Below are 23,178 nucleotides of genomic sequence, written 5' to 3' on the forward strand. Positions count from 1 at the left end.
TTTCATCCGTAGGTTCTTCCCCATTTTCATAGTAATACACCCACCCGAAAGTAACTTGGATAAGCTGTGTCAGGCCTAACAAGCTATATTCAGTGTAGGCTACTTGTTTTCTATTAGGATATAGTGTAAAGCAAGTTATTACTAGACCTAACAGTATTACTAGTAGCCTAACATCTCTAATATGCAACTAAACTCAGGCTTTATGTGATGTAGGATAGGTAGGCCTAGCCAATCAAACCAATTGTAAGATAAAATTGCGTAGCCCTAGAAAAGAGAAAGTATTTGGAGAGGTTTTTTTTGACATATATGCTAGGTTTCTTTGAACTTGAGGTGTCTATGCATTGTTCAAGTACTAATAATTAAATAATTTTATCAAGTTTCATTGGTGCATGATGATTACGGTAAGTTAAGAAGAAGTCATCTCTTAGGAATATGTATTTGAAACTACTATATAGGCATATTGTTGGAGTAACCATATTGTACATAATATTTAGCAAATGTTTTTATTGTTGATTTTCACAGATTTTCCACAGATTCATTATTGTTAGCACTGTCTGCAGTGATATGTTGCATCCTTTTTGTTTTCCTAATTTTTGTGGTGGCGTATATTAAAGAATATGATATATAAATCGGCAGTGTAAGTATACATTGGTGACTTTATTATTTGACCCTAAAATTCACACAGACTGTTGCTTTTCTACCTGTCAGTTCAAATACTAAAAACAAACTGCAAAGGCTATACTACAAACCTTCCCTAAACAGACAGTTTGTTGTGCATCTACATCAATTAAATCACCATGTGGTAGCTATGTAGATTCTTAACGGTACCTTTTTACAATTTAGTCAGTTAACAATCCCTTGATTGTCAAAGTCTCTATAATTAGTGTTAAAGATGACATCTGGGCAAAAGATGAACAAACGAGTGAGTATATTGATTGCTTTTTTTCTGTAATATACCTATGAATCTCTGTAGTCAACACAGTTATTAATTATTCTCTGTTACAGTTTAAGACTACTCTTGTAATGTATGCGTTCTATGTTTACTTCAATTCTAGGTAACTTCACGCCTGCAGCTGCGCAATGAGAAGTATCTACCTCTACAAGCAGATCCTCCTGGGTTTATGGTGAAGTTACTACCAGAAAAAGGTATGTGAAGTGCTGCACATTGTTGGATCTATTGTGACTATACATGTGTAAAAATCATTAAATAATTGCAGAGAGGTCATGTTTTTTTATGGGTGGTCCCCATGCTATCTCTTTTTCTCACTGGAAAACTTACCTTCATTTATGTAATTTGGATTGCAACATCCCCAACCCTTATTGAAATGCTTGTCTACATATCATCCACCCATTTTATCAACCTCAGGTGTAAAAGATTGACTATAGAATTTCTCAGGCATTGTTGCATTGATTTATACTTTCTATTAATTTCTGAATAATACCAACTTCCTATTTGCTGATAGGTCGAGCAGTTTTTACAACTAAAAATGTTTTACACGGGGAACCCTTACTTGCATATGGCGGAGAGCTGATTTCTGGGGAAGCTGGGGAAAGACGCGAGGCGAGAGAACAAAGTGGATTAAGATATTTTTTTACCTGGAAAGGAAAACAACTGTGGGTGAGTACCAGAATTTCAGGAACAAAGCCAACTTGCTTATTGCGTAGCACCAGGTGAAGGAAATAGACCTATGGGCTTATTTCAAGACTTGCATTTCCAACATTATTTTGTGGACAGCCAAGAAGTGACAACAAAGTTAAGGTACATTACAGCACAATATGTAAGTGGGAACTGCGTCACAAAGATAGAAGATTTGCCAAATCTGTCCAAAACATATTCTACAAAATCAAAAAATTACAAATCAGCCAAATACAGCAGAAAGTAACACTTAGTATGCGAAAGAAAAAATCACAAGGGAAGAAATTAACTGCTCAACATTTCAAAACAAATGAGAGTATCAAGCAAATCTTGACCCTAGATGAAGGATTTAGAGTATTCCGAACATTACGAGGATCCCCTCCCTATTGGGAAAGGTCCAAGAAAGAACTATTTCCAATGATTCGACAACTTGGAATCCCAACATGGTTTCTGTCATTCTCTGCTGCTGAAGCAAGGTGGCTTCACCTACTCAAAATCCTTGGAAGAACAGTCAAAAACAAACATTTCACAGATGAAGAACTCTTAAACATGAATTGGAATGAGAAATCTGACCTTATCCAGAGTGACCCTGTCACATGTGCACGTCACTTTGATTACATGTTTCGTAGGTTCTTGAATAATTTCCTGTATAGTTCATATCATCCAACTGGTGAAATCATTGATCATTTCTACAGAGTTCAGTTCCAACAGAGAGGTTCCCCACACATTCACATGCTAGTTTGGGTCAAAGATGCACCTTTATATGAAAATGCAGCTCCTACAGAAGTAGCAGATTTTATTGATCAATATGTCACATGTAACATACCTGACACAGTCAACCAAACTGTTAACTTGCAATCTCACAGCCATGCAAAGACATGCAGGAAAAAGAGACAAGGTGTTTGCCGCTTTGGGTTTCCTATCCCACCAATGCCTACAACCATGATTCTAACACCATTGGAAGTTAAAGGCAATGACAAAACTACAGAATTGTACAAGTGCATAAAGGCTTACTTGGATGATTTGAAACTTGCTGAAGACATTACTGACACATTTGAAGATATGTTGACAAAGTTGGAAAGCACAGAAAGAGATTACATTCTTGCTATACGTTCATCCATAACATGAGACAAAATCTTTCTTAAAAGATCACCATCTGAAGTCAGAATTAATGGTTACAATAAAGTCTTGCTAGAAACTTGGAGAGCTAATATGGATATTCAATATGTGCTGGACCCATATGCATGTGCCATGTACATTGTATCTGACATTAGAAAAGGACAAAGAGGTATGAGTAACCTTATGCAGCGTGCAACAACAGAAGCAAGAGAAGGGAACATGGACATCAAACAGCAAGTACGACACATTGGAAAAAAATTCCTTAATCATGTTGAAATGAGTGCTCAAGAAGCAGTGTACTTGGTATTACAAATGTCACTCAGAAAAGCCTCCAGGCACTTTGTGTTTATAAATACCTCACCATTAGAAGATCGAACAATCCTGATCAAACCATTGGAATATATTCAACAGTTGCCAGATAACTCTACAGATATTGAATGTATGGGACTTATCAGGAAGTATGCTGCCCGACCTAAAGCACTACAACATTATTGCCTTGCAGACTTTGCAGTTTGGTTCGATATCACTAGTGACAACAAGAGCAATGAGAGCACTAACAATGATTATGAATTAGATGAAAATGATGATGACCCTTCTATCAAATTGAACAAAGACAGCACTACCCATGACTATGAATCACATGATAATGCTGATGACCATGATATGCAGGATACTGGTGAGGTCAAATGCTATACTGTTGGTGCATTAAACTTTAGAAAAAGAAACATAGCCAAGATCATCAAATATGTTCGGTTTAACAAGGAAAATGATGCAGAAAAGTACTACAGAGAGCAACTGATGTTGTTTTTTCCTTGGAGATCTGAGAATAATATCATGGAGTCATGTGATACGTACCAAGAACGATACCTTCAGGTTGAATCCAAGATTAAAGACAAGGAAGCAGAATATAACCACAGTGGAGATATCATTGACCAGGCAATTGATGATATTGAAAATGAAGAACACCCTGAGATGTATGATGAGATTGCACCAAATACAGAACATATGGAAAAGGCTCATCAAGATGAAAAGGATAAACAACAAGTGAAAATCCCTTCCAATGAATCACCTGAATTGTATGATATTGGACAAGACATTGGAATTGCAGTCAATAGTGCAAACATACAAGAATTGCAAAAACCTCGCTTGCCTGATTCTGAATACAGAACTCTAGTACGCAGCCTCAATAAAAAGCAGAAAGACTTCTTCTACTATGTACTGCATTGGTGCAAAACAAAACAAGAACCACTGTACACATTTCTCACTGGCGGAGCTGGTGTAGGAAAATCTCAAGTATTGAAAGCTCTGTACAATGCACTTTTGAAATACTATTCTAGCCAGCCTGGAAGTGATCCAGATGATACTGACATTCTTCTAATGGCACCAACAGGCAAAGCAGCTTACAGTATTAAAGGCAGTACCATTCACAGTGCTCTACTCATTCCACCTAGTCAAGGATTTCATTACAAGGCATTAGCATCAGACAAATTAAACTCACTTCGAATGAAGTTCCGAAATTTGAAAATCATTTTCATTGATGAAATATCTATCGTTGGTAATGGAATGTTTACATACATAGATAAAAGACTGCAACAAATTATGGGTAGCAAGAAAATATTTGGAGGTGTTAGCATTATTGCTGTTGGTGATCTCTTTCAACTCAAGCCAGTGTTTGATGGATGGGTATTTAATGATCTAACTCATGATTATGGTCCACTTGCATCTAATTTATGGAGAGATCATTTTATGGCCTTTGAACTAACTGAAATCATGGGACAAAAATATGACCAGAGTTTTGCTCAACTTTTGAACCGACTAAGAGAAAATATACAAACAGATCATGATTTGAGGCTGCTAAAAACTACACAGATTACAGCCGACAATGTTCCATCAAATGTTACACATGTTTATCAGACAAACCCAAGAGTGAATGCACACAATGATGAAGTTTTTCAAAACTAGACACTCTAAAGCTCACAATTAGATCTCAAGACATTGTCGTAGGTGATGTCCCAAACACAGTCAAACAGAAAATAGTGACTTGCATACCGAACAACCCTCAAAAGACAATAGGATTATTCACTGAACTATCATTGGGCATTGACCAACGAATTGACCTCTGTCTCAATGTTTCAGTTGAAGATGGAATGATTAATGGTGCTACTGGTATTATCAAGTATATAGAGAATGTACATGATCAGAACATTCACACTATATGGGTACAATTCGATGACATTAGTGTAGGTAAGGCATGTCGACACTCTAAAAGAGAGCTGTATCATTCAAAGCTTGCTTCAACATGGACACCAATATCAAGAAGTAGTCGACAGTTCAGGATTGGTCGCAACAAAAATGCAGAAGTTATTTCCCCTTAGACCTGCAACTGCAAAGACAGTCCATAGATGTCAAGGAGATACAATGAAAGAGATAGTTGTTGATATGTCAGGTGGTAGATCACAATGTCACATCCACTATATTGCATTAAGTAGAGTGACTTCCATAAATGGATTACACATTCTTGATCTTAATCCTGAGAAAATTAATGTCGATCGAAATGTAGTCAAGGAAGTAGAAAACCTTCGTTCCACACGATCATTGAAAATATGCAGCCATGCATTTGAAAGTACAGACAGCACCACCATCATTCATCAAAATGTAAGATCACTGAAGAGACACATTTCTGACATAATTCATGACAGCACAATCACATCTGCTGATATTGTACTTTTCACTGAATGCCATCTATCAGAAGCAGTAACAAATGATGAACTGTTCATTGAAGGATTTACACTATTCAAAAACATCCCATCTCATGCTCCTGTCTCAAACTCCCCATATGGCACTGTAATCTACACTAACAATAATATCACAACACTGACTGAACATACACTGAATACAAATAATATTGAAATCTCCCTGACAACCAAAGACACATGTGCTGGAACTATTAAAATTGCAGTAATTTACAGGTCTAAAAAGGTTCCCATGCAACAATTCCATGATGCATTGACTAACTTTTTAAGTCACATAGATCATTCACAACAAACATTGATTGCTGGTGATTTCAATGTTGATGTACTCCAAAACACGCCAGACAAAAACAGCCTTCTCTCTTTATTCACAAGAACATTCAAATACAAACAAATCATACTCACTCCTACAACAGATTATAACTCATGCGTAGATCATATGTACACAAACATTCCTACAAGTAAAACAATTGGTAGTGGAGTCCTTGAGAGCTATTACAGTGATCACAAAGCAAGTTGGATTTCTTTGCTAAACCTCCATGAAAACACAACAAGTTAAACCAAAATATGTGTACCTAAGTCCTAGGTGATCACTATACAACTAAAAACTCCAAGAACTTCATTTAATTGTGAACAATTACTGTCAATCCACTTTCATACAGAACAAACTGTACATATACTCACTCTATACTAGCAATTTCTTATAATTGTCATACAGGATAGTCTCTCTTGTCTGGTAGACAAAAGGGCCAGTTAGGAGACTGAAATAAATAGGTGATGGGCAAGGGATCTTGCATCGTGGAATATGCTTGTCATCCCATAGTGACTATACTTGCAGCTTATTTGAGACAAAGAGATATTTGAGCAAACAAAAGGTAAATAGTCAGAGGCAAGTTACATCACTATGAGAATATATATCTGAAATTAGGGACAATGTAGGAAAGCTGAAGTTGAGACCAGCATCCCTAGTGTTAAAAAAAATTACTTCTTAATTCTTTCCTCTTGAATTTTTCAAAACACTATAACTTTGAAAACATGAATATCTGTAATTTATTATATATAACAAATAACTTCAACAATGTTACTCCTTCATCCCACACAACCCCTAAATAAAAACAGCAAATTTCTTTCATCAATTATCATATTCATTGACAGTCTATCTTTAATACACTTACTTTAAATGATTTCTAAAACTTATCAATTTTTATTGAAATTGTCTTCACAGATGGAAACAATATCATCCATTTCGGAGGCCCCTCATTCTTACGGACCATACCCAAAAGCAATAAGAGTCCTTGTGGTAGATGCTAAGGAACAAGACAACAATGTTCTAATTGGACTTGCAGATCCCACCGGTGACATTAAAGCGATCTGTTACGAAAAGAATCTTGTTCCTAAATTACAAAAAAACAAAAGTGTCCTATTGCGGAACTTTCAGAAGGGAAGGTCATGTCTGATTGTGAACAAAACTACACAAGTCATACCCACAACTCCACTGAAGGATATACAACCAAGTAATTTGGAGCAAGCAAAGTGCCTGGTGACTCCTCCTCCACCTGCAGTTGTGGCACTGAAAGATATTTCTCTTTCACCATCCGGCATAGCGGCCCCTTTGTTGACTGTCTGTGGTGAAGTAGTTCAGGTAAAAACAACATATTTTATAAACTTATAATATGATAGACTCGCGAAGTTTGGAGACATAAGAGAATAAGAGGGCATTTTCAACTCATGAAGAAATACCTGTATGAATGAAACAAAATTCACCCTTTATTGATCAGCTTGGTAGACATCAATTATTGTGGGGGTTTAAAAAAAAGTCGGCAAATATTTGCAGAAAATATTGTACTTTTTGTAAAGGAAACATTAGCTAAGTTGGCAATGTCCGAATGTTGCTAAGTTTGAACGGCCTACTAAAGTGGCCGCTAAAAGTTCATAGGCATGGAATATTATAGACTGCTCTATTATTACCTTAAATTCATATATATGTTTCATATTTTCACAGTAAAATGTCGTTGATTGGTAAAAGTGTTCATTTCGAAAAGAGTTTTGCGTTATTCCATTCAAGTTAACACAATGTTCAGTACCCGAGGAGAATGTTCTTCAAATGTCACATTTTGTGGAAAGATCGTAAAATGGTGTGACCGTACATCAAATTCATTTAGCAGTTTTATTACATACTCCTCCCTGAAATGTTATAAAAATGAGGATGTTGGAACTTTGCAGTGTTCCGAACTTAGCAATACTGTACACTTATACTGTCTTGCCTGAACTATGTTCACAAGAGACTTAGTGACCATTACATTACAGAATGTGTATACACGTGTGCATGCGTATTTGTGTGAACACCATATATCTTGAACCATAGGAGCTATGTTGAAGAAATTTGGAAGGACAACATCATGTTTTTTTTTTTAAATGAGTAGCAGACTGTGGTAATTCATTCTAATTTGTCTAATTTATGCAATATTCAACTAAGTGCAGTATTTGGAGATATATAAGAAGATAAAGTTTAAACTTGCATGCTATAGTAAACATTTAGTGCAAACAATTTTGGAGGACGCTTAGAAATCATCAGGTTATTTCTGCTGAATTCACTTGACACTTCTTACAAACATGTATAGTAAACATGCATACAGAACAAGTCACTTAAAGGTCACCAAGAATCATTTAGGATAATTTGCATAATATATGCGCTACATCCAATAGGAAATCTATAACAGCCTAAGGATATCATCTTCAATCTTTACTGTTAAAGTATTCAAACAATATTCGAGGGCTTACAATTTCAATACAATGAAACAAAATCGCACTGTCGCATAACCTGGTGAGATTAGAAGCCCGATAACCGCAAGGTTGATAACAATGGCCCCATAATTCCATGAAAAGTATAAAGTATTGTTCCTCCCCCAATTTACTACTAACATTATGCAAAAAACCAAAACATTACATGTTACATTGTTGAGGGTTTGTCACATAGTACAAGTACTATGGCAGTGGTACATTGAGGAAAATCAAGTTCAATATATAGGCCGTTTTATGAAATCACTTAAAATGCTTCTCCTCATCACCTTTAACGAACGTTGTCTAGATTTTGCCAGACTAGTGAATCATCACCACATATTTGTAGTCCAGTGTCATGTATATGGACTTAACAGCCATTTTATGATCACTTGAAATGATTCTTTTATACCCAGCAGCCAACAAAGGCTACTTACCTTTTCTCAGAAACATAGAATGATAAACTTTTACATTTCATTTTCAGGATGAAGCAACTCACGTTGTCGGCCAAGCAGCACAAGAAGTCACAAACATAATAAAGCAGGATGAAACAACATTTCCTGTCACCCTCTGGAATAAAGCCAGTCATTCTCCTGCAAAGACTGGTGACAAAATCACTATATCACACGTGTCTCCCCGAAATGACAAATACTTAAGAAAACTGGCTCTGTCAACCACGACTGATACAACCGTAACCGTAAGTCTAAGTTCATCATTTCAGGTACAAAATCATAGTTAGGTTTAAGGCTTCAATACAGGTATGAATATAATAATAATTACAGGAATCAATGATATATGGCCCTAAGTTACTGGGCTAGGCAATTCCTATTTTCAAGATATAAATTAACATCTTTAATGTGTTGACAGATGACATTTACCTCAATAACTGAAAGTTTCCGTTCTTCTTTGATATTGTGTTTCAAATGCCAACACATCTCTGCATATTTATGAAAGGACAAGCTTTAACGTTATTACATAAATACTGTGTTGTATGGTCAGTCTGCTCAACTAACAATGAATTATCAGCAATGTACCTCATGAGCAAATAAGATTTCTTTTCTACTTTATCTAATTCTTGCAGATCCATGTGCTACCGCCATCAACAAAAAAAGGAGGTATAGTCGGCATTGAGGAACAAAATGACAGCCTGTTGATCACCATTTTCACGGACGATGGTGCATTGGCACAGTATACGTTGTCACCACCTAAAACTGAAGCACTGCTGAAGGGTAAAACAGTTGAAAAAACCTTAGAAGATATCAGTGAAGAGCAGTTCGTCTTTTCAGTGAGAGGCTCAGATATTGAAAGTTTTTCATTGACTTCAACATCCTCAACCAGCAATCCTTCATCCTCAACAGCACTGAAAAAGCAGTAAATGTTTCTCAAATTAACATGCACTTCTTCACCTTCTTTCCATATGACATTAATTTGTAGTCAAGTTATAAACAGTTTCTGTATGTTGGAAGCAAATACCGCATGTGTGTCTGAAATTTATATAACCCTGGTGTTGAGTCACTACAGTTGTGTATTTCAAATTGACCGCCTCGCTTACAACCCACCCGAATTTAGCAAGTCGTGTAAAAGGGCTGTCCAGTATTTGTTATCTCAAATACGTTTTGCTATACAATTAGGTTTGCAAGTTCCCTATATTGTCCTTTCCTTAACCCTGAAACCAGGGAGTTGTTATGGAATGGAGTTCTGTCTTCAGTGATTTTATCACCATGTCCTTAAAACCACCTCAGGATACACTACGCAGCCTATGTTAACCCTATGACTAAACACGAAGGTCAGGCCTCCCCAGAGAGCGATCAGATTTCCTTTGAACCATATGAAGTTGCCGACTCAGGAGACTTGTTCAAAACGCCCTCTATCGTTTGACCGTATCTAGCCGATTACTTCATGGGGCTTTCCCTGATACTTACCGCATGCGCAGTAGTTATTCTCTTTGGTGTCATGGCCGAAACTTATGTGCAGTTGAAGAAGAAACAGTTACCTTTTTTTTCGTGGAAACCCGAAATTCGGCCGATTTTTTTTCGGTAAGTTATGCCAAATTATTCTTCATTGTTTTGTCGTAAATCGTACGGAATACTGGGAAATTTAGGCTAGAAAGAAGGGACTTTTTAGTCAATTTGCGCATCGTTTCGGCGATTTTTTACTATAGTGTAGTGTTCATTAATCTCTTACCTCCCCAAAATTGGATCGCAAAGTTGTGGCACTCACTGCCAATTTGGAGAAAAAATGGATAGTTTGATGTCAAAATATTCATTTCGACGTCCGTTACCATGGTAATTAAACGATTGTTAAAATTTTGGCGCCATTTGTTGGCAATAACGGCGAAACCAGTATAGACTATTTAGTGTAGGAATCGGTTTCACGCATGGGCGGCGATCCTGGGGGGATGGGGGGATATATCCCCCCATGAAAATGGGTGGAGGGGATGTAATACACCATATCCCCCCCACCAAATGCCAGGATAATAATATTTTCATGCCTACATTTATGCATCATCGTGAATGTACGGCTCTTTTTTAGCTTCATTTCTCTCCTACCATAAACGCAGTGCGATCTTTTCAAATAAAGCGTCTTTATAAAGCAAGAATAGTTGACTGTAGGCTTCATTGGGTCTATAACAACAAAATGTATTATTGCGCCCACGGTATTGATATAGTACATATATGCACCCTCATAGTATTCATATCAACGAGTTAAATGAATCTGGAGGATTCATGTCAATTGGGCGCGCGTACCATGCATGGAGGGTCATGTGATGTGTTCCAGGTGGTACCAAACTGATATTACTCTGTAGCAGTTCGAAAATAGTGTTAGTGACTTCGTGAAAGATTTGCACCAAGACGGATCGAACATGGGAAGTAACGGCGTAAGAATGTACTGGTACTTCAGGCCTACGAAATAGTGCTAATATGCTAACGTTAGACATGCTGGCACAGAACAAGTACAGATACATTGGGCTTGCAGCGGGAAATGTGGATGTCTGAATTGTATTTCAAGGGTGAGCGTTTGGTGCTGTGGGGAAAAGTTTAGTTCAGTGCAACCACGGAATTCTCCATGGAACAGAGCCTAATGCTGCTCAGCCGGAATATAGCTATCACGTTAGGCTACAGGCACGGTTACTGCTAGGTAACGGGTGTCGTCTGCTGCTCTAAGCACGCATACACATTTACGTACTCGTTGGGTGAAATCATCATGCGTAAAGGGGAGAGTAAAATATTAGTACCGCCCTGGAACATATCACATGACCCTCCATGCATGGTACGCGCGTTCGCGCGTATTTACTGTGTGATAGTTTCCCCAGATTCATTTACAGGTACCTCGATGATTCATATAGGCCCTATAGTAGGCCTACACACGTACTGTACATGTTCCCTCGAACAGCTGAGAATTTCATGTTACCAGGGTAATGATTAATACACGTTTCACCTGGATGCCCTAGCAATCGGTACCTAGGAATGTAACTATGTGTAATTGTGTATTGCATGTGTATAGGCCTATAATAGCCTGCATTAGGCCATTTTCTTCATCGAATAATATAAAAGAGATCTCGAACATTCTAACGTAGCGCCTGAAACAAGATTGACAGGGGCAAGTTTCCCAAAATAACACCCAAAATTAAAAAAAAAGTATTTTGGATCCTGATTATGAGATATTTCGGATATGATATCCCTATTTTAAAGTTGGGTATATGCCGCTTGGAAACCTCGGTAAGTGCCGTTTCCGGCCATCTAGAGGGTTTGTAAATCCCAAAATTTTCTTGTACGCTTCGCGCCAACTCATGGTGGCGCTACGCTTAGATAGTCAACAAGGTCATATCCCCCCACTCGGAAATACGGATCGCCGCCCATGGTTTCACGATGCAATTATAAACTGTGGTATTACTAGTGGTAATGTGGTAAGCCCATGACTAACGTTAGTTGTCAATTTTAAGTTTTAACAACATTTCATTCGTTGTTTTTGGAAATTTAGTGATTTTACCGGGTATTATAACCCGGAAAGTTTCAATCGAGAGAACGGGTTACTGCTTGGTTACCAAGTCAAGACTTAGGCTAAGTGGAAACGTAGCAAGGTCTATCCTTATGCTAGATTTATACAAATAGCTCTAACCTACATAAAATTAGCCAAATAAATAGCCTACTGTATTCTGAATACTTAAGATTAGGCCTGCAGATAGTCCCTATAATATTTTGGTCTATTAGTCGTGCAAGTGAGCAATGAGAGTGATTCTACTTCCCCATTACACTTCACTACGGAACTACTTGAGATTGTATAATTGAGGATTAGCTTCAGTGTGTGATTTGGAGAGAGTAGACGTATTTTGCGGCTCTCTCTCCTTTGCATGGTTTACCATATGTCATGATTGTTTGCCCAATGCTTCTGAATGATATTTCTCAGGCTACAGGTAATGACTTGTCAAAATTTTGTAGATTATTTTCACTCTGTCCACTCCAAATAAATTTTATTCACCACAGTTTAAAAATATTTACAGACCTGCAAATGGCACCTTTCTTTGTATGTAGCAGCATTTCATCCTTCAACAAATCCAAATAAATGTTGATGCATGTGTACATAGCATGAACATAAAGCTTTCCTATACACTAGGCAAAAAGAATATTTCATACCAAACAAATAAGTCAACTTATTTGTTCTTGGTGATTTTAGCAGACTTAAGGAATAAGTCTAAATCCAGCCTGTATGCAATTTATCATACAAAAATTTGATCTATCTTTAGTGTTCCTCAGGCACTTTATCATGGGAACTGTCATGTTGAAATGATACATATTTGCAGGTTACGTTGGCCTTCTTACCAGGTGTCCACAGGGCAAATGATGGGATGCATGAAATCATGGGATGGAAAAATTAGGGGGTGTGCTATACACCTAGGATTACCAATAACCTCTGATTTGCAGAGAAACACACAGTGTATGAACTACTGCATGAAATAAAAAGGTAAACTTTAAATGAGTTTGGAGTCCTGTCCACTCATACATTGTTGTTTTCTTGAGAAATGTATCCTTCGAAAACCCAACCTACATTGTTTGCAATACCCACGAAACTTAGCTACTAAAACCTCCTATCAATAGTCTATAAAAAATATAATATATGCTTAATCCCTTTCATGCCCAAGTACAAAACTGTTAACTCTGTTACAACTTAATGAGTTGAGTTTATTAATTGAATCGGCTGGAATTTGTTCAAATATTACCTCAATAAGATACAGATTTTGTAATTATACCAGCTTGGCTAAGTTTTAGTAACATCATAAATACTGTAAGTCATTCTTAATTTGAATATTAAGATGGGTTCATGTAAGCATTCAACCAAGCAAAACAATATTGAAGCAGGGAGTTGTTCCATCACAACTCCTTGCTTGAAGTTGTAACCCAATTTGAGTTTAAAAAATATATATATATCTGTATAAGTTTGAGCTCGTAAATCCTAGTATAGTCTTAGAAAAGGTACTGACTTCCATGCCTCCATATTCAGGAAGTCACTCAGTAAGAAGCTCTGTGTGAAGTTCAAATGCATTGTCCAGTTGAAGGAAACAGCCTTCTGTTTATCAAAAAATCAATTGTTTTTTATCAAGAATCAACAGCTTAAGTATTTTTCAGTTTGAAGCAGGATGTTGTGGTAAGAAGATGCTGCTATTCAAGCTCAACAATGGTCCTAATTGCATTGTACATAGGGCAGGTATTGTATTTTGTGCAGAAGTTGTTAACACTGGCCAAATAATGTGGTCAAAGATGTTAAACAGGATCCAGGCATTGCAAGCAGCAATCTCTTCTCACAATGCTTCAGTCACTATAAAAAAACAGCTGCATGAGTGGAATGGATACACATTGCAAGTGGGTCTGTTATTATCAACATTGGAATTGCTTTAAAGATGTGTGTTTTGTGAAATTTTGTTATGGCATTTCATATGTGTATTTTGAAATCCTTGTGCAGATTATGTGGAGCAAAGCAAAGGGAAGGTTCTACATATTTTCAGAAAGAAATTTATGGGAAGGATATTTTAAAATTTATGCAAGTGGACATTAATCAAGACATTCCAGGTGTCCATCCTAGTTCCATTTGTGACACTTGTCGAAGGAAACTATCACGCTGTAAGACTGCATCCAGAAAGTCAAAGAAAAACGAACAGTGTACTTCTAATGTACAGCTTCATAAATTCTCCGAACATTCAGAGGACAATTGCGCCATTTGTACAACCAATCATTTGGACAAGAAAATACTTTTAGATTTTTGTAGAGAGACAGGATTTCTGTCATGGATGTCGAAAGATGGCAAAGTGATTGCAGTAGTAATGCATGACCTAGGAGAAGTAGTTTTGAAGAGAATTATAATTGGTGATAACTCAGTCACTGCCTTCATTCTTGGAAAAGTTGTAAACTTATCCCACAGTAGTCCATTTAAAGCCATCACTGAAATTTTGGATTCAGAAATCTGTGTGGGAAACCATGATTTTGACACTTTAGCTGAGGCTTACCGTGAAGAAGGATTGAAAGGAACTGTTGGTCAGACTGTGGCTCAGGTAGAAACTCTTCGAACAGGGGACCAGTTAGAAGGCAAACTAACAATACGCCATAATAAATGCCATCTGATAATTTCAAATGAGGATGTACAGCAGTCCAACCGAGCCATCAGTAAGTGCTGTGCTGTTTGTAAATTCTATAGGGCAAATTTACATCAAAAGCTGATAATACATCAGCAAAGAGGACAAAAGAAGAAAACCAAAACCATTCTCTTGTCAAAACCAGAACTTATCAACAAAGTCAGTCATTTACAGACAGAGATCCAACTATCAAGGAACAGACAAGAAAGGTTGAAGAGCACCATTAGGGATCTGGTTGAAAAGGAAAGTGTGACTATTGATTCTGAAGAACTCCTGAAAGTTATCAAATGCAATGAAAAGGAATTGGAGTCTATTTTACCAGCTAACACACATTGTGCCCTACTTTGGGAGCAGCAAAAAAAGGCATTGCAAAGCAAATCCTCCAAAGGTATGAGATGGCATCCAGCAATAATCAAGTGGGCAATTGCATTGCATTCAAAATCATCATCTGCATATGACATCCTTAGAGATTCTGGATTTCTCATTCTCCCTCATCCAAGTACTCTTCATATGTACACACATTTTACACCGCCATCATCTGGACTTAATGTTGGTTTGCTACAGAGGTTTTTCGACAGTTTGAAGCTGAGCTCTCTTGAACCTCATCAAAAGCTTGTAAACTTGATTTTTGATGAAATGAAAATTAAGGCAGGACTTGTTTTTTCCAAAACAAATGGCAAGTTAGTGGGATTTATTGATGTTGGAGATGTCAGTAAAGACATGGAACGTTTTGAAGCCAGATGCACTGAATCAAAATCTGAAATCCCAAATGTGGCCTCGCATGTGCTTCTCTTCATGGTTAGAGGCTTAACTTCAAGCATTAAGTTTCCGGTGGCTTTTTTTTTCACTAACAGTGCACCAGGCCATCAGCTGTATGAGATGGCAATGAATTGCATTAAAGCCCTCAAGCTGCTAGGACTTACAGTTCTCTGTTTGACTTCAGATGGTGCAAGCTGCAACAGAAAGCTGTATGAGATTTTGTCAGGAAGCTCCTCTTCACCACTTACTCCTCATTACAAGACGAAAAATGTTTATGAAGAGAACCAGTACATATATTTTAATTCCGACGCACCACATTTATTGAAGACACTTCGGAACAATTTTGAAAATTCCAATTGGAACCGGAAGACAAGAAATCTTGTGGTAAATGACTGTTTTTATTGTCAAGTTTAATAAAATAAAAAAATTGAAGTAGGGTTATTCAGTGAAAGTTATATGTGTATGTGTATACATTTTGTATAAGGAGAAATGGTATAAGAATGTAAAGTACTTTATTGGTCAAAATTTCTATTTCTATAACCACCTTGGAGGAAATTTACCTCATTGGGACATTCAGTCATCTTGCATGTTTAACAAGAATGTCTGATAAGAACTGGAAGAGTAAAGACCTCCAGTAAAGTACTTTTTATTTGCCTCTCAGTAAATATTTACTGTTCTTTTCTTTCTTTTTACCCCTCATGCTCAGTATAATGGAAAGCCAATCCAATGGATCCACCTTCTGCAGCTTCAGGAATGGGATAAAGGGCGCAAAAGACAAACGCCTGGTTTGGTCCTCCTCCCGAAGCTCTCATATGAGCACCTCCATTTGAACCCGGGTTTGCAAATGAAGGTCAGCTTAGCTGCTCAGGTATGTTTTATATTATACCTTCAGTTATCAGTAAAAACAGTACTTGTTGAATACTTTGTTTCTTGAAGAGTCCCTTCAGTCTCTATGGTGGGACCGTCAATAACACTACTGTAGAATTAGTGTTGCATTTTTTTACGGAGAAGAAAAAAACTATACAAATTTGGATATGTCATCAGTATTCAGTACCACACTACAGGGATTATGCAATTTATTACAGTGGATAACAGTAGAAGGCAAGGTTGTGCACCTTACAGTGTTTTACTGTTTGAACACTTGTGCTGTAATGTAATGGTTACCAAAGAAATTCTCAGTAAAGGACACTAGAGAAGGCAGGAATTTGTCATGAATGATTACCTTCTGATTTAATTAGCTGCAACAATTGTTAGTGGTTTGTGATTTTGCAAAGAAATGACAACCAAGAAACTAGTCTAACATGAAACTAAAGAAGTTCCTGACATGCAGTATGGATATATTTAAAAACCTACTACAATATTTTATGACAAAATGTTACTTTTGTTAAGAATTGATTTCAGCACAAATTTGGTTACTTTGTCCATTGCAGGTGATGTCCAAGACAGTGGCCAATGCTCTACAATTGAAGGACAGTTTAGTGTATTCATCGACCATCAAATTTATTTTGATGGTCAACAAGTTTTTGGACTGCCTTAATGTTGGCTCTACATCACTGTGGCTGAAAAAGAAGAATACAGACATCAAACCATACACATCTGTTGATGATGAAAGACTTGTGGTCAGTACTTGAAACATTCAATCTCTCATAGTTTACTTCACATGTGCATGATATGTGTGATAAAGACACTAATTAGTGTGTCAAAGTAAAAATGTCTTATTGCAAAGGTAATACAGCATACACCTATATTGTCCTACTTGCAATTTACATAACCAATTGTAAAGTACTGTAAAGCACACGTATGAATGGTATTCAAAGAGAAAAAAAAATATGCTTGTATCTCTAAAAAACCTTCTTCTTAAGCTTTAAAATGGAGAATAACAAACTACACTTTTACCACCACAATGTCTCATGAATTTTTCTTGTTTTCAAACAGTGGCTTACAGAAGAATTTTTGGGTTTCTTGAAAGAGTGGACTGAAGAAGGTGAGCACCTTCCAGGGTTAACACCGAAGCAAAAGCAGGCATTGCATCTTAGTGTACCCACATTGGCTGGATGTCACATAGCAGGTATGTTTTGTCTTATTTATTGTTTCTTTATGTTAATCGTTACATATTGTGAAATATTCTTTAATGACTTTATAACTATTTGTAATTCAATTCTAACATAAATCTTTGCAATCAAACAACTGCTGTCACAACTTCTTGATGTAAAAAAGACACAAATGAAAAATATGTGAAATTGTTTCAGTACAGTAGTAGGGATAAACTCATGTACAAAATATATATCCATGTTTGAAGTCCAAATATGACATGTGTGTCTATAGAATTGTTGTTGAGAATGGAGAAGTGACCTTAACATATATGCGTACCTACATCAAAACTCTTCAAATCAGGCAGACTTGTCAAGCTTCCACCCTAATCCTCATTTTTTTATCAGAGGTGCCAGAAATTATGTTTATTTGCTCTTTAAGATCCTACATAGATTTAATAAATCTTGAAAGACTATGTAATGTCTATGAATATTCACTTCAATTTGTTTTCTCTGTCCTTTTTACAGTTCACTCTTTCACTGAGATTACAAAGCTTCTTCTGGCCATGGATGGAGTCAACTTCTTCCTCAGCGACAAACTTAACCAGGATCCTGTGGAAGAATTTTTTTCCAAACAACGGTCAGCTGGTGGTCATCATGACAATCCATCAGCTGAACAATTTGGCCATCACTTGATGAAAAATATCGCTGCAGGTAGTCATGCTGCAGCATCCAGGAGAGCCAATGTTCGCCGTGAGCAGCCCTCAAAGGATATAAGTGATGAGCCCTTGCCCAAAAAAAAGCGCTAACTTTGGTATGATGAATTGGGTTCACAGGGGGAGGGGGAGGGGGGTGAGGGCATGATAAGCAGCGAGAGAAAAAAAAATATATACATTTTCATTTTGAGGTGAGAAATTCATTAAAAGTTATATACATTTGCAATTTTTTGCATTGAGTATCAATAATTCAATACATCAATATTTAAGATCCAAATTGTAACTGATATTGTAAGTGAACCTTCTTGTGTAGTATACTTCATTACATTTGAAATGCCTGTTAAACCCATGTTATGTGAAAGGGTTAACTGTAGCCAAGCGTTGCTATGGGACTAAGTATTTTTGTTATGACTACTGTCAATCATATATTTTTTTTGGGGGGGGGCTCTGATAAGTTCCATTATTTTATGATTTTATTTATTTACTGCTTGATGGCACTAGACTTAAATATGTTCTAATGCACTTTCTTTGAAGAAAAAATGTCCAGCTGTCATGATCTAATGCATTGAAATCAGGTGAATGGCATGACTTCCACCTAGTCTGTCAATTTTTTGCATTGAGTATCAATAATTCAATATATCAATATTTAAGATCCAAATTGTAACTGATATTGTAAGTGAACCTTCTTGTGAAGTATACTTCATTACATTTGAAATGCCTATTAATCCCATGAAGGGTAACCGTAACAAAGCGTTGCTATAGGACTAAGTATTTTTTGTTATGACTACTGACGATCATAATTGGGGTAGAGGGGGGGGGGGGTCTCTGATATATTTGTTGCTATATTTTCATTGTGTGTTAATAGTTAAAAGTGTTAATAGTGAATGCATCTAACAGTGATACCAATGCATGCTCCATGCTGGCTTTGAACTAGAGCATTAAGTGGTTAAATGAAAAGAAAGTACACCAAACAAGAATGTGATTATGTTGTCAAGTCTTCATTGTTAACTTAAAACTTGTACAAAAACTTTACAAAGAGGGAAATAAATTAAAAGAATATATTTACATTATATGGAATAGATGAACTATGGGTTAGTTATCCCCAAGGTTTGTTAACCTAAGACCCTGCCTCCCCCCACCCCCTCTTGTCCCTTTTTATCAGACCTTGACAATTAAAACCACATACTTAATCTTAAAAAGAGGGGTAAACCTTCAAAATAGAGTGTTAAATTATCAGTAGGGGTTTAACTCTTTGTAGTGTAAGTTTCAGCTTGACAAACACAACTTGATGTAAAATGTTAAGCATTATGCACCCATCCTGCCTCCCTTCATGCTCTAGGGCTATTCATATCAATGGTATCTTCACATCCCTAAACTTTTTCTAAGTCCTTTGTCAGATTTTTGGGATATTTTGTCTGTTATTTGCTTATTTATATTTATATATACTTTCATAAAGGATTCACATCTCATTTTGATAAAACATTTAATAACCTCACAACGAAGCAGAGAACTAGCTTCCTGAGAAAGAATGTCACAAACAGCACTCCATGTAGACAACAGTTGCTGATTACCTTCCATTTTTTTAATTAATAAATCTTGCAGGTTAACATCTTGTAAGCTCACAATATTTTTAGTTTGTACAGTTGTCCTTACAATTTCTTCCATACATTTGAAGAAAATAAATACACTATCATTGACTAGAAATAAGCCGCCTCTAGTCTGTATTTCAATCCACTCATTTGAATAAGCAAGAAATGAGTCTGCAGCTGGGCTTTCATCCTGACACCACTTAGATAAGATTTTGACATATTGAGCAGCAACCTCATTGCTTTGCATTTTATTGTATTTTTTTATTAATTTATATGGTACATAACCAGCACAGTACCGCAATGCCTGGTCCTCTGTCTGAGTCATTGCTTCAGGGGTCACGTCTAAGGTTGTTGCTGGCATGTCACTTTCCAGCAAGGTTGCTAAGAGGGAGGAAAACATCTTTTCCAGGGCATGCTGTAGAAAGAATACTTCTTCTGCTTCCCTTTCAATATCCACCTCATTCAGTACTTTCTGCCATCTTCTTAATGTTTTATCCATAGACCTATACTTGTGGAAATCATGCCACATTTCGCTCTTCACTTTATCAGAAAATGTGGTCCCTCTTATGTTCTTGGTTATGGACCATAACTGTTCTACTGTTTCTGCAGCAAACTTGCCAAATTTTTCATCTTTTGTATGAGGCATCACTCTTCTTGCTAATTGTACGACACTTGATGTTAGTGGGGTCTTCAGTTTGAAGAGGTCGTCTTCAAAAATGTTATTGATGGCAGCTTCAAAAAAATCCATCGCAAGCACTGAAGCATCAGCCTTCCTAAAGGTCTTTGCTGGATACTGCATTCCTGTAAATGAAAGAGTTATGACAGTTTTCAAGGAACAGGCTATTTTTAAAGAAACACCAGTCATAAATTACATGTCTTGTAACTGGTGAGGATTATTTTCCATCCCTTTAAAAAAAAACAAATGATTCTGCAGCATGTTTCAACTTTGAAAGAGAATTCATATTCACGAGTATCCATTTGTTAGTCCTTGGGGTCTAAGTAGAACTTCCTCCTTATGGGTCGGGTGATATTAGCTAAAATATCAATAATCAAGATATATGCCTCATTATAGCAACAATTGTAGAGAACAATGATTCACTTAAAATTGAGCTTCTAATTTCATAATAGAATCAAAGAAATTACATCACTCTATATTCCGTGCTGGACGTTGTGACCTATGGATATTGCTTCAAATAATTTCTTAACGTATGATAATAAAAATGATGTAAATAATAAAACAAATATTCTTCAAAGGAAGTTATATTCCACCCCCAGATATTTTGTTAACAGGTGAGTGTCCAAATGCTACCTTGTTACCTCTCCATACGCATCCACCAAAGAATATCAATATTCCTTCAAATCATTCTTAAAAGTTACTTCCTGCTTCTGAACTCCACCAATATGTAAAGTTTGGAAACTTCAACAAAGAAATTTAAACTTAAGTTGGTGGTAGGGCCAGATGTGGCTTCATGTGAGGGTCCACTCTCTATTCCAGTCCTCTCTGATGTTTGAGAAGAAGTTTCTACAAGAAAAATTAAATGAAAGATAAATAGATTTTTAAAGAGTCCATTTTCCAACTGAATGTAACATTGATGAAAATTTCTCATTGATATATAACTAGGAAACCTGTACCTCATGTATACAGTATGTTGGCTTAGAAAACCTTTTTGGAAGTTCAATAAATACCACACTAAGGCTTAACTGTCAATAACCATGATGTAGAGCAGATGTATAGATAACACAGTAAAATAAATAGGTTTCACTACTTGGAGGTGAGATAAGTATTGTGCTATTTTTGGGATCGTGTAATGCTAAGGTTAGGATGAAAAGCAGTTATTTTTGACAGTGAGAATAGCATCCTTATTGCTCTAGCAATAGGAGATCCTGAGACTGGAACTTGGATCGGTCCCTAGTCTACACTGTCATATTGACAACTTCAGTTAGGAGCTTAACTTTTGTTATATATAGTAATGGTTTGTTATTGTTACACCTTCAAATATGACTAAATTTTAACAAAGCAAGGACAAAGCGGGCAACCAAAACTATTTGCAGCAGAGCACGGTTAAAATACAAGCCTACCATGCTACACAATTAACTGTCTTGTAACATATGTTTTCTACAGATTTTTCGATGGCACAGCAGTAGGCCTATCCAATAAGGAAACCATATTTCCAATTCCAAGTGAACTGACAGGGTTCTAGGCCTCAGTGAATAAAAAGGCCACGCACACACTTTAAGAGTAGGCTAGTCTATAACAATGCATAGCCTAACTTCGGATTTCGCTAAATTTAGGAACAACAGGACTAACAAGTAACATTTCATCCTACGCCAAACAACATACTGTATTGTGGTGTATAGGCCTAGTACAGTAGATTTTATTTAGTAACATTAACAATGAATGAGGCAAGGAAATAGGCAGAATGGGACACTTGTGCCTAGGATAAGCCTAGGATATAAAGGCGAATGATTCATGCTGGATCTTATCAATAGCAGTTACAAATACTTTGCCGATGCCTGGTTTCTACTCGTACCTTTGCAAGAGGGACAAATCCACTCCTCCAGCGTTTTCTGTGCGCAGTCCACAAGCCTAGCCTTCAGCATACATGTTGTGTGAAACCATATAGTTTGGCAAGTTTCATGGTTGCACTTAAACAAATTTTCAGTCGACGGAAGTTTACACTTGCAAACCGAAAATACTGTCTCGCTATTGGTGTCATCCTTGGTCTCAGACAACGTCTCAAACTCTTCCCAATCGAAGAATTCCGTTAAATCTAATGATTCTAGTGTTTCGTTGGCGTCCATTTTGGTAAGTAAAGATTTATAGTACTGTGTCTGTATAGGAGTTTCCACAACAAATCCCTGGCTGTACGTACGCGTGTGTATATGAGGCTTTTGTTTACAACTCCCTGGTTACCCGAGGTCACGAACGTTGCCGAGTTATGCAAACTACGCCTGCAGGCGATGTCCACCTGCTGTGCTGCAGTGACGGGTTTTATTTGTATGGCCTTGTCGGCAACTTCATCAGTTCAAAGGAGGTTGGAAGACAGAACTCCATTCCATAACAACTCCCTGCTGAAACTTACCCATATATGCATCAAATGTACCATCTCCTGTCCAGTCCCTACTTGTTGACACATAGCCCACCCTCTAATTAATTGACCATCTTCCAAACAAAC

The 23,178-nt window shown here is 36.9% G+C and overlaps 3 protein-coding genes across 5 annotated transcripts; 2 read left to right on the plus strand and 1 right to left on the minus strand.

The window, feature by feature from the left end:
* The first annotated feature begins 1,591 nt into the window (after positions 1-1,591).
* On the plus strand, positions 1,592-10,202 carry LOC139984922 (uncharacterized). Its single transcript, XM_071999061.1, has 4 exons — positions 1,592-1,618; positions 6,731-7,147; positions 8,768-8,980; positions 9,365-10,202. Exons 2-4 carry the CDS (start codon positions 6,731-6,733, stop codon positions 9,656-9,658), a joined length of 924 nt encoding a protein of 307 aa, XP_071855162.1. The 5' UTR covers positions 1,592-1,618; the 3' UTR covers positions 9,659-10,202.
* Positions 10,203-12,685: 2,483 nt separating this feature from the next.
* Positions 12,686-19,623, plus strand: LOC139984920 (uncharacterized). 3 transcript variants are annotated; one of them, XM_071999058.1, is made up of 6 exons: positions 12,686-13,245; positions 14,242-16,051; positions 16,374-16,535; positions 17,098-17,286; positions 17,603-17,735; positions 18,226-19,623. In XM_071999058.1, exons 2-6 carry the CDS (start codon positions 14,318-14,320, stop codon positions 18,504-18,506), a joined length of 2,499 nt encoding a protein of 832 aa, XP_071855159.1. In that variant the 5' UTR covers positions 12,686-13,245; positions 14,242-14,317; the 3' UTR covers positions 18,507-19,623. The 3 variants fall into 3 exon arrangements, with proteins under 3 accessions (XP_071855159.1, XP_071855158.1, XP_071855160.1); XM_071999059.1 differs by lacking the exon at positions 12,686-13,245 and having other exon boundaries at positions 13,679-15,296; positions 15,852-16,051; XM_071999057.1 differs by lacking the exon at positions 12,686-13,245 and having other exon boundaries at positions 13,675-16,051.
* A 146-nt stretch (positions 19,624-19,769) lies between these two features.
* LOC139984921 (uncharacterized) lies at positions 19,770-22,905 on the minus strand. Its single transcript, XM_071999060.1, has 3 exons — positions 22,534-22,905; positions 21,441-21,524; positions 19,770-20,803 (listed from the first exon to the last, which is right to left on the minus strand). The coding sequence occupies exons 1-3, from the start codon at positions 22,802-22,804 to the stop codon at positions 19,776-19,778; spliced, it is 1,383 nt and encodes a 460-aa protein (XP_071855161.1). The 5' UTR covers positions 22,805-22,905; the 3' UTR covers positions 19,770-19,775.
* Positions 22,906-23,178: the final 273 nt, after the last annotated feature.

Source organism: Apostichopus japonicus, chromosome 17 (assembly GCF_037975245.1).
Source record: "Apostichopus japonicus isolate 1M-3 chromosome 17, ASM3797524v1, whole genome shotgun sequence".
NCBI classification, from domain to species: domain Eukaryota; kingdom Metazoa; phylum Echinodermata; class Holothuroidea; order Aspidochirotida; family Stichopodidae; genus Apostichopus; species Apostichopus japonicus.

Excerpts from the sequence above, each read along its gene's own strand:
- LOC139984922 (XM_071999061.1), top strand. The coding sequence starts at position 6,731 with ATGGAAACAATATCATCCATTTCGGAGGCCCCTCATTCTTACGGACCA. Across the intron at positions 7,148-8,767 it reads TCTGTGGTGAAGTAGTTCAG|GATGAAGCAACTCACGTTGT; the intron begins GTAAAAACAACA and ends TTTCATTTTCAG. Across the intron at positions 8,981-9,364 it reads CGACTGATACAACCGTAACC|ATCCATGTGCTACCGCCATC; the intron begins GTAAGTCTAAGT and ends TAATTCTTGCAG.
- LOC139984920 (XM_071999057.1), top strand. The coding sequence starts at position 14,204 with ATGGCATTTCATATGTGTATTTTGAAATCCTTGTGCAGATTATGTGGA. Across the intron at positions 17,287-17,602 it reads TTGATGATGAAAGACTTGTG|TGGCTTACAGAAGAATTTTT; the intron begins GTCAGTACTTGA and ends GTTTTCAAACAG. Across the intron at positions 17,736-18,225 it reads GGCTGGATGTCACATAGCAG|TTCACTCTTTCACTGAGATT; the intron begins GTATGTTTTGTC and ends TCCTTTTTACAG.
- LOC139984921 (XM_071999060.1), bottom strand. The coding sequence starts at position 22,804 with ATGGACGCCAACGAAACACTAGAATCATTAGATTTAACGGAATTCTTC. Across the intron at positions 21,525-22,533 it reads GATTTGTCCCTCTTGCAAAG|AAACTTCTTCTCAAACATCA; the intron begins GTACGAGTAGAA and ends TTTTTCTTGTAG. Across the intron at positions 20,804-21,440 it reads TGGCCCTACCACCAACTTAA|GAATGCAGTATCCAGCAAAG; the intron begins GTTTAAATTTCT and ends TTTCATTTACAG.